At 40.2% G+C, this 17,200-nt stretch overlaps 1 protein-coding gene across 2 annotated transcripts; it reads right to left on the bottom strand.

Annotated features, from left to right (window-relative positions):
* Window positions 1–1,257: 1,257 nt before the first annotated feature.
* si:ch211-261d7.6 (zinc finger protein 208) lies at window positions 1,258–16,941 on the bottom strand. Of its 2 annotated transcripts, XM_047361122.1 has the most exons (4): window positions 16,577–16,941; window positions 5,058–10,288; window positions 4,901–4,973; window positions 1,258–3,080 (listed from the first exon to the last, which is right to left on the bottom strand). In XM_047361122.1, exons 1-2 carry the CDS (start codon window positions 16,692–16,694, stop codon window positions 6,225–6,227), a joined length of 4,182 nt encoding a protein of 1,393 aa, XP_047217078.1. In that variant the 5' UTR covers window positions 16,695–16,941; the 3' UTR covers window positions 1,258–3,080; window positions 4,901–4,973; window positions 5,058–6,224. The 2 variants fall into 2 exon arrangements, with proteins under 2 accessions (XP_047217078.1, XP_047217077.1); XM_047361121.1 differs by having other exon boundaries at window positions 4,901–10,288.
* Window positions 16,942–17,200: the final 259 nt, after the last annotated feature.

The following is a 17,200-nucleotide window of genomic DNA, read 5'->3' as shown; positions in this document are numbered from 1 at the left end:
ATCATAGTACAACCACAACATTTTAGTGAGTATTTTAATTAGGTTTTATGTGATATATCAACACAAAAAAATGCATAGCTGAAATGAAAACAACCCGTGGTATTTATTTGTATGCATAAATAAAAATCAGAGGAGGTGTGTGCATTGTATGCAGCACCCATTTACTCTGCCACCTCTAAATAAAACAATTACAACGCTGCATGTTATAAAAGACAAATTAAGACGGCACTTCACCTTTCCCATCATGAAACATGGTGGCCGCAGCAACATGCTGTGTAGATGTTTTTCTTCAGCACGGACATTGAAGCTCTTCAGTTTATGGGAAGATGGAGGGAGATAAATATAGTGCAATACAGCAAGACAACCTTTTAGAGGTTGCAAAAGACTTGAGATTGGGGCAAAAGTTCAACTGCAATGCAATGGTTTAGATCAAAGTATAATCATGTATCAGAATGACCTAATCAAAGCCCAGACTATAATCCAATTAAGAATCAGCAATCACAGATTGAACCATTTAATCTGAGTCTGAACTATTTCTCAAAATAGACTTAGCAAAATATCATTCTGTAATTGTGCAAAACTGGTAGAAACATACCCTAATAGATTTGTAATGCTGTCCTCTACGGAGCTATGAGGTGTTTTTTCTGGGTGCACAAGTCTGCTACTAAGCGAGTGGCAGGAGATGATGTGGGTTGGGAGTCTTATCTGATAAAACAAAGAGGTGAAAATGGCTATTTTATGGAATCACCTTATTTACATGCCAGCGGAAAGACCGGCCATTTTTAGTTGGGATCGAGCTCTCAGTTACCCTACTGGTCTAAAGTGGTTGCTACTATATTTTCTCTTTGTGAAATACATTTTACAGGAATAATTTATTTTGTCATTTGAAAATAATTAATTTGAGGATGTTCAGGAAACATAAAGAACCTAAACTTAGAACTTATATATTAAATTAAGGATGAGTCCTAAACAGTTATTTGTAAAGCTAAATATGAAAAGAGGACAAAGGTCACTGTGCTAAATTAAGAACTGATACTCTTCTTCTGGCAGCTGAAGTCAGCAGGTTCAGAGGACTTCCTGAAGACCAACGTATAATGTGTGTTATGTAGATTTAATGTGGTTGAAGAGGTGTTGTAGAGTGTTGTGAGCCTATATAGGCAGGGCACCCTACCATGGTCCATGATAAATAAATCCAATCAAATCAAATGCAGTTGAAAGGCCAGTGTATACAACATATTGACTCAATATAAATTGATGTCAGGATTTAAAGTTTTATTTGTAAGGAAACTTGGAAATAATGAAACATTTCTCCTCCATTTGCCTATTAAGTAAAATTTTTATAAAATGCTAGACTTAAGTATGTGGTTATAATATGACAAAGTATGAAGACGTTCAAGCAGCATACATACATTTGCAAGACACTATAAAACAAAGGCCCTTTAATTTGCTCCAAAAATATGGAGACTTACTTATAGATATTAATATATCTATTTATACTAGTACTACTAATACTATAACACTATACAGATAAAAAATATACAGTGATTGCTCAAATAACTCCGTTTGAAAGAATTTTTTTTTTAATTTAGGTTACAGGCATTGTATCATTTTCAACTTTTTCCCATTATTCCCGTTTTATATCAATCATTTATTTAAAAACACTGTAAATTCCCAGTGTCAGACTCTGAAAAACATAATAGCTTCATATAGTACAAAAATGCATCCAAAAGGTGAGATCCTACTGCGGTATGGACAGAAAAAAGCTTTTGTAATGTTTCAAACCTGAATTTCTTCTTTTGGAATGGGTAACTCCCCTGTTGCATGTTTTACATAATGCGAGTGCAGTTTTGCCATTTCATCAAAGCCCATATCGCATTCGATGCACTCCCATTCCCAATACTTATGCTCTCTGTGCAGTCTTGGCTCAGCCCTCTCTCTCTCCTTTCCTGCAGGTGAATGTACAGCTTCTGAGCTCGGCCGGTCCAGCTGGTTGTCTGAGCGGTGAAGTTCTGAAATCTCATAACGATGCCCAGGCTCTCCGCAGTCAGAATCCTCAAAGTTTTCCTGATCCCCGTCCTCGGCCGCTGAATGTTGACTCTGATCCCCGATTTTCATGTTTTCTTCCTTCACTTGCAGCTCCTCCATGCTCGCATCCATCTCCAGCTTTTCCCTTCTATTTGTAAGTGATGTCTTTGTTTCCATATCTTCCAGCCCCTGATTAAAAGCAGGGCTCCCTGGAGGTTTACTTGTGGCCCCGCCTTGACATCCGAGATGCTTGAGTTTGTGTCTAAAGAGTGTTTTAGAACGCCAGAAGCTCTTGCCACAGTGAAGGCAATGATGAGTACGTTGGATTTTTGGAGGACACAGGAATGGTTTAGCGTTGTGTATGCTCTGGTCATCAGCATTGAGGTTCTTCTGCCTCAGACTGTGACTCTGCAAGTGTTTGTCCAGCATCCCCTCATTCATGAAGCCTTGAGCACAACTCAAACACCAGAAACGCCTCTCTTTGTGAAGCTCAACATGAGCTGTCCACGACTTTACAGAAGTGAAGACTTTGTTGCACTGATCACATTTGGGCAGCTTGTTGCGCCTTTTGGACCTATGAACTCTCAGATGACTGATTAGTCGCGTTCGCCTGATGAACAACATCCCGCAGTCTGGACACTCGTAGTTTCGTAAGTTAGAATCAATCACGCTCCGAGTTTTTTCTCTATCAGGCAAGTTTTCATGTATTTTTTGGTGTTTCTGAAATGAAACCAAGTAAGTGTAAATCTTCCCACAAACCCCGCAGGTGTAAACTGATCGGGAGCTATTCGCCGAGACCCTGGGATACTGAACTCCTTGTGTTAACTCAGGAGGTTGTTTTTGTGCCGCACCGTTCATGTCACAGCCATCCACGCCAACGCTCCCGTCTTCCTGTCCGTTTTCTTCCTCCGTGTCCATGTGTCCAATAGGAGCCCTGTTGTCTCTCATCTGGGATTCCTCCTCTTCCAGTGCGTGCTGGTGCAGGTGAGTCTCATAGGCGTCCATGAGCGTAAACGTCAGACCACAGTCCTTACATGGTATACCGTTTTCTTTGGCTGCAGAGAGAAAAAAATAAAGGTTTTTAATGAGCATTTCACGTAGAAACTGTGTCCTCGTGTCTGATTTATCTGAATTCATTGCCTGTCTGATGTTTTAGATCAGCAATGTTTTCAACTTGAAAACACTGTTTATGGATAAAACAACACTTTCAAATAAAAAAAAAATAAATAAAAATAATGAAATCATGAACCAATATTTTTAAATTTTAGAAAAACGAAAAACTATTAGAAGAAAAATCAGTTTTATAATGATGCTGGATGAGTCCTTATTAATGGAAAAAAAAGAAAAATATACAGCCTAATAAAATAAAGCGCATACAGCCCAACATTTTTCATATCCCTGGCAGACTTAGCTCTAAAATTACTTTAATTCAACCAAAAAGCTTGATTCTAATAGGAAATGAGAAAAAAAAAGGCATATTAATTTTAATGGTCAACAATGGTGCTCTAATTGAATCAATAAAAACATCCATATTGGGTTCATGGCAGTCAAACCTGAAGTGCGGACCAACTTTTTGCATGTTTCCACCTGGTGATGAGTCCGATGTTTATCTGAAGTTGAAAGGCCTCCTTACCATCACCCTAATCTTTAGCTCCTTCCAGAGATTCTCTATCAGATTCAAGTAGGGACTCTGATCCCAAAATGATTTATTACTTTGTCGGGAGAAACATGTTGGTAAAATTAAAAGATTATTCAAAGTCTAAATCAGACAGGTGTAAAAATAATTTTTTGGCTTAAGTGTAGGTTAGAGCTAAAATAAACAGAACTGGGGGGGAAAAAAAAACTAAATCTTGTACCATTATTGTACATCTTATAAAAATTCAATGCAGATCATATCACATAAAACATACCAAAGAGCTGCTTAAACGTGCCTTATACTTAAGAGCGCTGCTCTTTTCTGCTCAAAATGAATTGGGAACCACTGTGGAGGGACTAAAGAGCCCCACCTGGGTTTGGATCCAAAAAATTCCAGAACTCTGTTGCAAACATGTTAAAAAAGAGGAGCGTGAAATGCAACAATTTCTATCCATCTCAGGGGTGTTTTATACATACTTTCCAAACTGACAATTAGATGCAATTTTCTACTGAGTTCATTTTGTAGTCACAATCAGTCATATTTCACTACAGTCATATGGCCCAAACAGGGAAGAGAACCGAAATAAAATGGAAATAGGAAATGGGTTTCAGAAAACATACAAATGAACTGAATATGTTGATTAAAAGGTGTGTACCATTTCTGGTCAATTTAAGAAACAAAAGTACTTCAAAATAATCGTATATGCCTTTTTTTGAGCCAGTGGTATCCAAACCCCAAACAGCAAGTCAAATGTACTAACTAGCCACTTTGTTTAAAATCAAAAATGCAAAAATTCATTTACTATGATCTGCACAGCAATAAATATGGTGTGCATCATTTTAATAAAACTAACTAAATCGGCATTTGGTAGAAAAGGGGATCTGGAAATCATTTTAGATGTGGAAGGCTTACAGTTTCCTAATGCTTGGGGGTTTAAGTGTTTATGTTGTTGGACTAGAAAAATGTTCATACTATTCTCAGAAAAAACAGCAAGACACGGTTAGTCTCTTTAAAAATACCTGCTGTGATACAAGCTGCAAGTCTTTTCGTATAGGTTGCTGGATGTTTGTGGTTCTATTTAGTGTGAAAAAAAAAAAAAAGGTGATTCATAAAAGACAAATAGTTTATGTGGTATCTCACATAATTTTCATTTTAAGATTCAAATTTGTCGGGGGAAAATCTCAGCCTAAAAAAGTGTCCATCTGCATTGCAGCCTGTGATAGTGGGTCAAATTTTTACCATTCTTGAAAAGTGTTTGTTAAAGATCACTCCAAGAGCAGCAAACGGCCCCCGGACCAAAGTTTGGACACCCCTAGTGTAAGGAGGAAGAAAGGAAGGAAATAAAGCGTTTGCATTAAATCAGAACCACACATAAAAAACGAATTAAATCTACAACCTTTGATGAAAGAGGTGAGGAATGAAGCTGAACTCTGAAACCCAAAGATGATTAGCTTACAATCTCAATAAGTAGAATCCCAGCCCAGACTTTTGTTTGATCAAAGTAGTTAATCTTCCTATCTAACAGTCTTAATTAAAAAGCATGGTCAATTAACGAGCAAAAGTTGGTCGTTAACGCGTAACAAACTTCACTTGTTCCACCAAATACATTTTACAGGCTCATATAATCGAAATAGTTTCAGAATAAAGTCAAACGTGAAACCATGAATAAACAACTTGAATGAACGGAGCAGGAATCATCATAAACTATTTTAAAAACAAACAATAAAAAACACACGACTCTCTGCAAGATCTAAACAATTTTATCTTCCGTTTCTGAAACAATCAAATGAAACATCGGTCATAAAGATGAAATTAAATCAAGGAATATATTATCAACTAAAAGCTTTCTATTTCAATTCTAACCTATAGGAACATAAACACCATATTTAGGAGTAGTCTTTCCACAGCAAGGATATACACAGCTATGAAGAAAAAAAAAGATCAGAGCTTATGAATCAAGCAACACAGAACATGCGTTACAGGACAAACTACCTTAATACTGTGAAATATTTTGAATAGTACTTCATTCACTAAAAACCCACAGCGTTTAAAAACAGCAGGACATGTGTACATATTTATGTTAGTCTCAATATCATTTAGAAACCTTTGAATTAGTAGTACATCTTTGATTAGTGCAGCATTTCTTCTTTGAAATGTGAATTTATAAGCACATTAATGTCATAACTCTAAATATAAAACACAAAAGACTTGAAACTATTTGATCTGAGCAAAGCTTAGACATTCATCTACTTTCAGACAAAATCGACAAGCGTACATTCACATTTACAGTGATTCTGGTCCAGTGTAAAGGAAGGCCTGAGAATAGGAAGCCTAACATCACAGAGGTGTAGAAAGAAGAAAAACATTTTTTTTTAAATGACTGAGTTCTGTTAATGGGCATGCTCTGTAAGATGCTGGTGCAGGAGTCCCACATTCAATGCAGTTTAAGGCTGTTGGGGTCTCCGGATGAGGCTCAGTTCCTGGTGAGAGCACGGATACATTCCTGGGGATGATCAAAAAACTCCTGCATGTGACTGAAAACCCTGGGGCAAAATGATCAGCGCTACGACACGCTGTTGCTGCACTGAACTTTGTGTTTCTGTAAGGCTGTTGGTGAATGGAAGGCTTTGCTGCATTGTTTGCACCTGCGGCTGTACCTCGACAGCCCAGCAGGGTTGAGGGTGGGCTCGCTGGCGGCAGAAGGTGGGAGAATTTTTCCTTTGCCATCATTGGCAAAGTTGTGTTTGAAAGGCTTTGAGGTCACAGCAGAGCCGAGCCACAAGCGCACCTCGTTGGGCAAGCGGCAGCGCACCTCGTCGTGCCACGCAAGGTGCTGCTGCAGCTGATTCTCGGTCCAGAAGCCTTGGCAGCACAGGGCGCAGCAGTAAGGTCGGCTTTTTGCCTTGTTCCTGTGGCTTTCCAACTGCTCCTCGGTTTGAAAAGCTTTGCCACATTTATCGCACTTGAAGAGGTATTTCACCGTGTGCTCAGAAAGATGGCTGAGCGGAGGGGGAACCTCGTCTGAGGCTTCACCGGTTTCCATCTTCTGTTTCACCTCAGAACAAACTCTGTTAAGGGTAAGAGGAGCCTCTGCAGAGCTGGATTTTGTCAAAGAGTCGAGACACAGAACAGATCTCACTGGCAGGGGATCTGATTTAATATTCTTCCATCCTTTGGCCACAGAATGCTTTCTCTGGTCCACTTTGTCTTTTAAGGCTGTTTGCTCAACCTTTGCCATATGAAGTAGTTTGGTTTTGCTCTTTTTGCTCTTTGAGTGGGCCTGCCATTTATGAGCACGCAGACCTCTCGCCTTTTCAAAAGTCATGGAGCACAGGGGGCATCGATAAGTTTTGATCTTCAGGACTGATGACAAGGATTCCCTCCCAGCGTTGCTAACATCAGTCTGCTCTGAGGCAGGATCTAAGGGCTTACCCGAGGGTTCTCCTGCCTCCAAAATTTTAAAATGCTCATTTTCTAAATGAGAAGCTAGAAGTGAAACTTGCCCAAACGTCTGATTGAATTCTGGACATGCAAACCTCTCAGATGACCCATTTCTTTCCAGATCTGCGTTTGATTCTGAATCTGTTCTGGTCAGACACTGAGGATTAAAGATCAGGTGGCGCTGGAGGACGTGACAGTTAAAGAAATGTTTGCCACATTTCTCGCACTCAAAACCTCCACCCTCGGTCTTATGACCGACGGAACCGAAAGCCTCTTCTCTGAGTGAAGACAGTGAACATTTCTTGTTTCTGTGCCATCGTTTGTGGGAGCCGAGCGCCGACTTTGTGGTGAAACGCCTCCCGCAGTCCAAGCAGTGAATCAGTCCTTTACTCTGCTCCTCTTTCTTGGTCATTTTAAACATCAGAGAGAGAGAAGAATTTGATTTTGCCACCGCTTTGTTGCCTTTAGCATGAATTCTTTTATGAAAGTTCAGGGCTCCAACCACTGAAAAGCTTTTGTCACAAATCTTGCATTTGTACTTCAAATTATTTGAACCCGAATCATTCTCTTTTAGATGATTTTCCATCTGTAGTGCATCACTGTCCCCATTGTTTATTTGCTCAGATCGTTCCAGCATGCTGGTTGCCATACTCTCTGTTTTTGTAGCATAATTTTCAGGTTGTTCCGTCTTCACTCCTCCCTCTCTGCATCTTTTAATACAGAGCTTTCGGTGAGCCCTTAATGAGGACTTTTTGCTGAAATTTGCAAAGCATGTCGCACACTGAAGATCACTCACAGCTTCAGCAGTTCGCGGTGAGGACGGAGAGCGGCCGGTCTCGTAGCCGTGGCTCTTCATGTGAAACTGCAGTGCTTTGGCCCGTGAGAACAGCTTTCCGCAGTCGGGACAGCCATAAGTGTTCTTCTTAAGCTGCTCCACCTGATGCTGGAAGGACTTGGCGGGCGGTGGGAGTAACTGGTCGCTGTGCACCACCTCGTGCCTCAGCAGGCTCGAAAAAAGACGAAAAGAGCGGCCGCAGATCTCGCACTTGTGGTTCCCGTTTTCGTGCTTGCGCATGTGCAGCGCCATGATTCCTTTGTGGCGGAACTTCCTGCCGCAAACGGGGCATGCCACCTTGATGCCGGAGCGGGAGCGTCCATTAGAGTGCAAAGATCCTGACACGCCTTTCCTGAGCCTCAAATTGACGCACTCCGTCTGATTTTGCTTGTGATGAGAGTACGCCCCTAAGGACCAAAAACCCTTCCCACACTGCTCGCAATGATAAATCTTTGGACCCAGAAGGGTTTTTTTGGGATTGTACTCTTTCTTACTGCCAGAAATATTCTCCCTCTTTTGTGCTGTGCAGGTTTTCAAATGGTTAAACAAGCTGGCTGCATGTAAATAGGATGATGTGCAATGTGGGCACTGAAACTGTTTTCTTTTGGGGTCGGGTAACTGATGTGACCCTAAAGCAGACGGACAGGAGAAAACTTGACCGCATTTATTATAAAAATCACCCATTGTGAAAGATTTCTCTTCTGAGGCCGGTTTCGCCTGATTCAGTGATCCGCTGCTCTGTGTTTCATGCGTAAATGTGTCACAATCGTAAGCTGCCTCTGACTGACCGCGATTCTGCAGTCTTCTCCTACGAACGCCGTGCCACATTCTGTGCACGCGCAGCGATGATGGATTACTAAATGAGCGATAACACTCCGGGCAATCAAAACTCTCCTCTGCAGTTCTATGCAGGGCTACACTCCCTAGTAGTGCACCCTGTGAGCTTTCCTCAAAGTCAATCTGGACTATTTTCAAGTCAATTTCCGGTTTTGAAACCAGACTTCCAGGGGAAACCTCTCCGTCCTCTCTTAACTCCTGATCCGATTCACAGAGCAGTTCCAGATCAGGATTCGGCTCTTGGATAGCCTCGTCTTCAGATTCACTCGCACTGATTACCTGTACATTAAAATCCCCCGGCTCATAGCTCTCCGTGTCTTCATCCATCTCATTTATGTGTTCTTCTCCACCCACACCAGTGGGAGAAAAAGTTTCTGGTTTCACTGTTCCTTCCAATGAAGCTTCTACGTGCTCGTTGTCTTTCTGTACACTTTCTGATATTCTCTGAGATGGCGGAGAGGATGCTGAACGTGCCTTCTCAGTTTCTCTGAAAACATCTGTGTGCTGAAGCCGATGTGACTGAAGCGCTGAAGCCCTAGAAAATTTCAGCCCACAGTCTTTACATTCAAATGCCTTCTTCTGGAGCTGACAGAGTTGATGATAAAAAGATTTTGATGGGGTCTCAACACTGTGTGCAGTACGCTGGTGTCTGTAGTAGAACGTCAGAGTCATGAACACTTTACCACATTCCTCACAGGTGAACCTCGTTTCCGATTCATCCGAGTGATTAGCGTGCCATCGCTGATGATTAAAGAAAGCGATGTGCCCACTGAACACCTTGCTGCACTCGCTGCAGTAAAACTCGCCGCAGCCCTTCTTTGGTTTTTGCTTCATCTCCTCCGGAGAGCAAAGAGTGTTGCGGCTGAATCGTTGATGTGTTTTCAGGCGCATCATGCTAGAAAATGCTTTGCTGCACAAACATTTAAAAAGCTTCTCACAATCCTTCACTGTTGGGTTTTCACTCAGCTTTGCCTCCATAGCCGGTTCTACCTTCTTAACCATTTCTCCAGAGCTCCTGTTTTTCGACTTCACCAGTTTCTCCTCATGGCAACGTCTATGAGCATCGAGGGCCGAAGCGCGAGAGTAATTCCTCCCGCAGGACTCGCACTGAAATGACTTCTTTTTTAAATGCTCCAAGTCGTGAAAAACTGATTTGGAGGGCTGCTTGTGTGAGCGCTGATGGTTGAGAAAGTGTCCGATCACAGAGTATGATTTCCCACAATCTGAACATTCGTAGGCGTGCTGCTTTGTTGCTCCAGTGTTGACATCAGACCCCTTCAGAGAGATCTGACCATGGTCCTTCATGTGTACGTGCAGTTCACTCATCTCAACAAATGACAGTGAACAGTAAGTGCAGAAATAAAGTTTTTCATTGTCCTTTTCAGCATCAAGTAAAAAGTCAGATCGGCTGTCTAAATGTGTGTTTTGTGGAGGGTGCTGATGACGATGCTCTGAGAACGCCGCCTCCTCGCTGAAAGCTTCTCCGCAATCCTGACAGCAGAAAAGCCCATCCCCTAGAAATAGAAACGGGAAAATAGGAGGTCAAAGAGACTCCTGCTTCCAAGAAAGGAATTAAAGGATAACAAATATATAACAAAACGCAGGTTTAAAATAGAGGTTTTATTTTTAACCACATTTACGCTTACAGAAAAATCACAATAATTACATTTTAAAATAAAACAAACTACAGACAGTTCACATTCCTTTAAAAGAATAAAAATGAAGAGCTCATTTATGAAGATGCAACTACAAACACCTTATTTATTTGGTTTCCTGATATAACTGCTCTAGATAAATCTACTTTTTAAAACACGGAGACAATAACAAGCACCAGGGAACACAAGTAATTGTAATAATGCATCAGACTCGGAGACTAGTGGTGAATAAAGCGACACATCTTGAAATTTAAAACTAATAGCTGAGGTTTACCCACCCCAATCTGAGTAATTCCAGCAAAAAGAGGCACTTGTAGGTGATTTAAGCCATGTTGTTACAGTAGAGGGTTGTGTACATTACTTGTTGAAAGACAAGCAGCTAAAGTAGAAGCTACACTTTCATAGTTTTATTTATAACAGGACACTAATTCTAAAATGTATTTGTATGTTTTCATAACTCACGTAAAATCCATAGAATAGACATTGTGACCTAAACCACCTTGTGACAACACTGACCATTTAACACACATGTAGGGTATTTTATATAGCAACCCGATATTACACTGTATATTTCTTTCCACCACCACGGAGTAAGTAACCCATTTTAGATGGTACTTTAAATCCATGATCTACACGTGTTCTTTATGCCTTGCAATCAGCTGGCAGGTCCTGACACGGAATTGGGGATTGAAGATGACCTCCCGGTTGCACCTATCAACCTCCGGAGGTCATCATAGAGCAATAGTGACTAATAGATGTAACAATACAATGGGATCACAGAACGAGCGTGACAGTGACGCAATAGAGAGCAAAGACAGCAGCAGATCCTTCTGTAGTAAATGTTTTTTAGCAGAATCTGACAGAGGTTGGATGACGTACAAGGATGACATGCACCACGCTTTGAGTTTTTGAAACCCTGGATACATTCACACAGCTCGCAAGAGGACTGTGACCCAGGACTCAGACATATAGGGGAATTGCCTGACAGACATTTAGTGCAAATTGTCCAGACAAGTGCTGCTGAGTTTTACATCACTCTCAATGGAAAGCACACTCACAGCCCGACCACCCCAGGTCGACTCGTATGATGTAAAAGAAAGTGATCTATAAGGAGGGTTTGGGGGTCAGTTGTTTATTGTGGAACTTTGATCTGAAAGAGGCTAAATATTTAGGAGTAAAGTTGGCTGCAGTTTACATTAACATTTTAATAAAGCAATCAACACAGGCATTATATGCGACCCCACATAAAGAACAAAAAAAACTTTCTTACTTTTCATCTACAGCTAAACACACGCTGCACTGGATCTGATACTGAGGGTAAAGGTTGTTAAACACGATTCATTGTTTTAAGTTATCCTAATGAGTCAAAACTGAAAATAGCACAGACAACATGCTGCGGAAAACTCAAGTTTTTCCTCATTAACTGACATCGCAGGGAGCAAGCTTTGTTTGTAATCTTTAAAAACTTTAACTTAAGACCTATTTTAGTTTTGGGTTTTTCAGTTATGATCCAAGTTTGTCAATTAATTTAACATCAACCCATGAATCATTCATTCTTAAAACAAGGCTTCTAAACTAAGTATTCTTTGCCCAAAAACATTCATTTTCCTAGTCTTACACAGACATATCAAAATAAGCAGTTTTGAAGGATCTAGTATTTGTTCCCATTTCTTTAGCAAAACTCAAAGCTGGTCAGGAATGGCTTCAAGTGCCTGTGACACGCTTTTCCCACAAATGCAGAAATGGAAAGAAAACATCTGAATATTGAAGGAATTGGGCAGTAATTGACATGATAATAGGATTAAAGATGTGATAAAAGACAATTGCGAAACAAAATAAGCATATTTCTATGTTACATTTTGCAAGTCCAAAGTCGCCCGGAAATGATGTCAGAGGGGAAATCTCCGGTCATACACTGTGTGAATCAATGATAAACGGTTCCGGTAGAGACCAAGTTGCGTTAAAAACAGTGTTAATATGGTGAAACGGTGCATTGCTGGTGGTGGCAGCAACACTACGACAGCAGCCGTTAGTCTGCACTACTTTCCTGAAGCAAAGAGGATCCGAGCTGGAAAACTGAGAAGGGACAGATGAACTGGTCCCACCAAGCACAGTCAGTTGTGATCAGAGGAATATTCTGCAAACTGTTTCGAACAAAAGAAACCTCTGAATTCACAAGAGAAATGATGTCAGAGGTCGGGATATCTGACAGACGAAGGAGAATGTTGAACGCTTCCTTAGGACAAAAGTACATTTAGATATCGGCAGTTATTGTTAATAATTAAAAATCCAAAATTATTATTTTTATTATTAATAATAATCCCAAAATATTATTATTATTATTAAAATAAGATGAATTATATGTGCATACAATATATTTAAATTTGATTCTATAAAGATTATAATATAAAGTTAAAAAAAAAATGACATCAGGTAGTGTCTTCAGATCTTGAATCATCCCTTGTGTCTGCTGCTGCTGCTCACTTCGCCTCCACTTGTTTGACTCGGTGCTGTATTTACTGTAACCCTGGATTTACACTGCATCTGCTCCGGTCCGGTACAGTCCGCTGTGTAGTTCAGAGGAGCTCCAACAACCATACGCAGATCGCGCAATAAAAGCCAGTGATAAATGCGGTACCAAGTCCAAAACAACTTCTTCTGCGGAAGGTAAACCACGGAAACTGCTTCAATTTTTGTTTTATGCATCCAGATATTTTCATGTGTTTTGTTCTACAGTGGGTGAGTTTAGTGACTGCAGCGAAGTTATATTTGTTGCTTAATTTGGTGCATTTAATGTTTAATTACACGGTTTATAATACCTTAGGTCACCCAGCAACTGATAAAATGTATCTAATGTTAACAACTGCTAATATATACACGTGTATATAGAAATATATGTGTGTATTTATTATTATGGTGAGATCTAGTCCATCTTTAGTGAATTACTTTGAAAATCCTGATCTTGTGCTCGTTCTATTTCCTGGTGGTGCAGTAAGATTCATGCATATTGACTCCGGCTGTGCTACGGCATCTAACATAAATAGACTCTGGTGGAATTAGATGTCCGTCCGCCCGTCGCAGAACTTGTACTTTGCCATCAGATGAAAGCCAACTTTCTTCTCCTGACTCTGCTGCGTCTCTCTCTGATAGAGACTGAACTACAGGGGTTGGACATTGAAACTGAAACACCTGGTTTTAGACCACAATAATTTATTAGTATGGTGTAGGACCTCCTTTTGTGGCCAATACAGCGTCAATTCGTCTTGGGAATGACATATACAAGTCCTGCACAGTGGTCAGAGGGATTTTAAGCCATTCTTCTTACAGGATAGTGGCCAGGTCACTACATGATACTGGTGGAGGAAAACGTTTCCTGACTCGCTCCTCCAAAAGACCCCAAAGTGGCTCAATAATATTTAGATCTGGTGACTGTGCAGGCCATGGGAGATGTTCAACTTCACTTTCATGTTCATCAAACCAATCTTTCACCAGTCTTGCTGTGTGTATTGGTGCATTGTCATCCTGATACACGGCACCACCTTCAGGATACAATGTTTGAACCATTGGATGCACATGGTCCTCAAGAATGGTTCGGTAGTCCTTGGCAGTGACGCGCCCATCTAGCACAAGTATTGGGCCAAGGGAATGCCATAATATGGCAGCCCAAACCATCACTGATCCACCCCCATGCTTCACTTGGGCATGCAACAGTCTGGGTGGTATGCTTCTTTGGGGCTTCTCCACACCGTAACTCTCCCGGATGTGGGGAAAACAGTAAAGGTGGACTCATCAGAGAACAATACATGTTTCACATTGTCCACAGCCCAAGATTTGTGCTCCTTGCACCATTGAAACTGACGTTTGGCATTGGCATGAGTGACCAAAGGTTTGGCTATAGCAGCCCGGCCGTGTATATTGACCCTGTGGAGCTCCTGACGGACAGTTCTGGTGGAAACAGGAGAGTTGACGTGCACATTTAATTCTGCCGTGATTTGGGCAGCCGTGGTTTTATGTTTTTTGGATACAATCCGGGTTAGCACCTGAACATCCCTTTCAGACAGCTTCCTCTTGCGTCCACAGTTAATCCTGTTGGATGTGGTTCGTCCTTCTTGGTGGTATGCTGACATTACCCTGGATACCGTGGCTCTTGATACATCACAAAGACTTGCTGTCTTGGTCACAGATGCGCCAGCAAGACGTGCAACAACAATTTGTCCTCTTTTGAACTCTGGTATGTCACCCATAATGTTGTGTGCATTTAAATAATTTGAACAAAACTGTGCTCTTACCCTGCTAATTGAACCTTCACACTCTGCTCTTACTGGTGCAATGTGCAATCAATGAAGACTGGCTACCAGGCTGGTCCAATTTAGCCATGAAACCTCCCACACTAAAATGACAGGTGTTTCAGTTTCATTGTCCAACCCCTGTATATCTAAAGAAACATCAGAATCTTTTCTGCTGTCTGTGTTGCTGGCCATTGTAGCAGTCAGTTTACCTGCAGAGGTTCCCTTCTGACGTCATAAAAGAGCACATCAAAATTGCAAAGGAGTAGTCTGGAAATGTCTTTTTAGTGAAATTCATGACCATATGTCTCAACAACTGTTCATTTCAGTGGCATGATTTTACTTTTTAAAATATTTTATCAATGTTTCCTTTCCATAAATGTAATTGGATTTATCATGAAAATTCTATGTCACGGGCACTTTAACGCAAAACATAAACCTGGTTCTTTACTACGTTCTCCTTTATGTTGGCCTTAATACTTTGACTGAATCAGGGGAGAATTTGAGAAACTGAATATTAATTGGCTTAACACACCAAAAAAACAATCTACTGAAATCAATAGACATCGGTGTGTTTTTATCAGTTGAGTCTGTGACAGTCGCTGGATTGATGATTACCCTGCTGGCTTTGCTGTCCCCTCAGAAAAAGCTTTTTATGTGCTACTGTGGGTTGCAGTTTAGTGAATTTCCAAAAAATATATAATTTTATATTGATTTTTTTCCATTGCTGTTCGCATCATAGCAGATTAGCGGTGAAGTTTCATTTTCTTGAAGATGAGTGAAATTTCTTAAATTGGTCTGTTAGTGAATGTTTTTAAGTACCTTTACGCTAAAAATTTTTATTATTTGATACGTGAGCCAATTTGTAAACAGCTCGTGCAATGTCCATAAAATTTTTATTCAGGTATTAACTAAAATGTTTACTTTGTAAAACAATATAAATAGAATGTTATTTTCCAGAGGAAGAATGTTCTCTGTTAATGACAAGAACATCATTTTCTAAAGGTAATCCACGTGTTTCTGGCAGAATGACATTCATTCTATTTATTCTGAAGGTAGAACATTTAAGGGCATTCATTAAACTTTAAATGATAATGTAAAAAAAACTATTTTTTTATTAAGGCTGGTTTATTATTTATTGTAGGAGATAAGAATGAGAGATATAAATTACACAAAGATTTCAGCTTTTAAACTTCTCAGCTGCCTCAATTTTTAACCTGTACAAATGATCTTGGTGCAAATTGAAAGTTCTTTGAATGCTTTCAGATTAAATCAGTGTCTTATTTCTCTTCTGCAATCTGCTAACATAGCTAATCATAGTTTCTTAAAATTCAACCTAAAATTGGTTATTTGCCACGTTTATGATTCGCAAACATAAACGTTAATCCGGGTAAATATTTTAGTATTCATAAATATTTAGCTCAACAAAAATCTATAGAACATTTGCACTAATAATGAATGAAAAGGAACCCTTTCAACAGGAAACTGTAGCCCTTCAGAGAGCCTGGAGAGACTAATCCAGACTTATACAAATAACATTAAAAAAAACAAGAACGTTTAGCCTTTTGGATGCAAAATGTAAATGATAAACGATGAAAGGGATCGAACAAGACAATGAGGTGGTATAGCAGATCCGGGGACCATCACAACAATATCTGATGTAAAACTCATTACCCAGCTAATCTAGTTAGCTAAGTGGGCAACTTTGTGCTATTTGTTTTATATTTAAATGAGAATAGTCATCTAAAACTTGTAATTATGATCTTAGGTTTAAGTTAGTGCAGAAAATGTTACCCCCGCAGCATTGGTGCCCCGATATAAGGGTTTGTTCTGGATCAGTGGTTAATGAGCGGATACTTACTGTCAGCGGCCTCCTTCGTAGACGAATGCTCGTTGTTTTCATCGTCTTTGTCGACACTAAAGGCCGAGTTTTGAGCGCTCTCCTCTCCGATTGCTGCCGCTACAGAAGTCTCGTCCATCTTGCCGTGTGTGTTTGCTAACGTTAGCTACCTTTTGCTAAAGATCGACAAACTGCGGATTTAATGCGCCTCTCGTTAATAATACTCAAACAGACCGCGTGGAGTAAAGATTACAAAAGATAATACGAGCGATGCTTTACCATTGTGGAGCGTAAAAATACATATTCACCACAATTAAAGCGATTGTTAATCAGCAGCTAGCTTTTTTAACGCATGCGCAGTTCAGCCGATGGTAAGCTCTTCTTCTGCTGTTTTGTCTGGTTTATTGACACATGAGTGCCTCCATAATGTCTATGGGTGTCTTCTATGGGATATACAACCATGAAATAAGTTAAATGAAAAGTGGAGACAGTAGCCTTAACAGACTCCTATGAACATGTCTGAGTGCCTATAATGAATTATACTGTATCGTTATTTCAATGATCTATGATCTACACAATGTATTGTGTAAAATGAATGCTAGTAGAAAACATTCAATTTACGTATAACAAAGGGTTTGGATAAGG

This window comes from Girardinichthys multiradiatus, chromosome 3 (assembly GCF_021462225.1).
Source record: "Girardinichthys multiradiatus isolate DD_20200921_A chromosome 3, DD_fGirMul_XY1, whole genome shotgun sequence".
Lineage (NCBI taxonomy): Eukaryota > Metazoa > Chordata > Actinopteri > Cyprinodontiformes > Goodeidae > Girardinichthys > Girardinichthys multiradiatus.
Note: the sequence above shows the minus strand (reverse complement) of the source record. Positions and strands in the feature narration are given on the sequence as shown.

Excerpts from the sequence above, each read along its gene's own strand:
- si:ch211-261d7.6 (XM_047361121.1), bottom strand. The coding sequence starts at position 16,694 with ATGGACGAGACTTCTGTAGCGGCAGCAATCGGAGAGGAGAGCGCTCAA. Across the intron at positions 10,289-16,576 it reads TACGAAGGAGGCCGCTGACA|GGGATGGGCTTTTCTGCTGT; the intron begins GTAAGTATCCGC and ends TTCTATTTCTAG.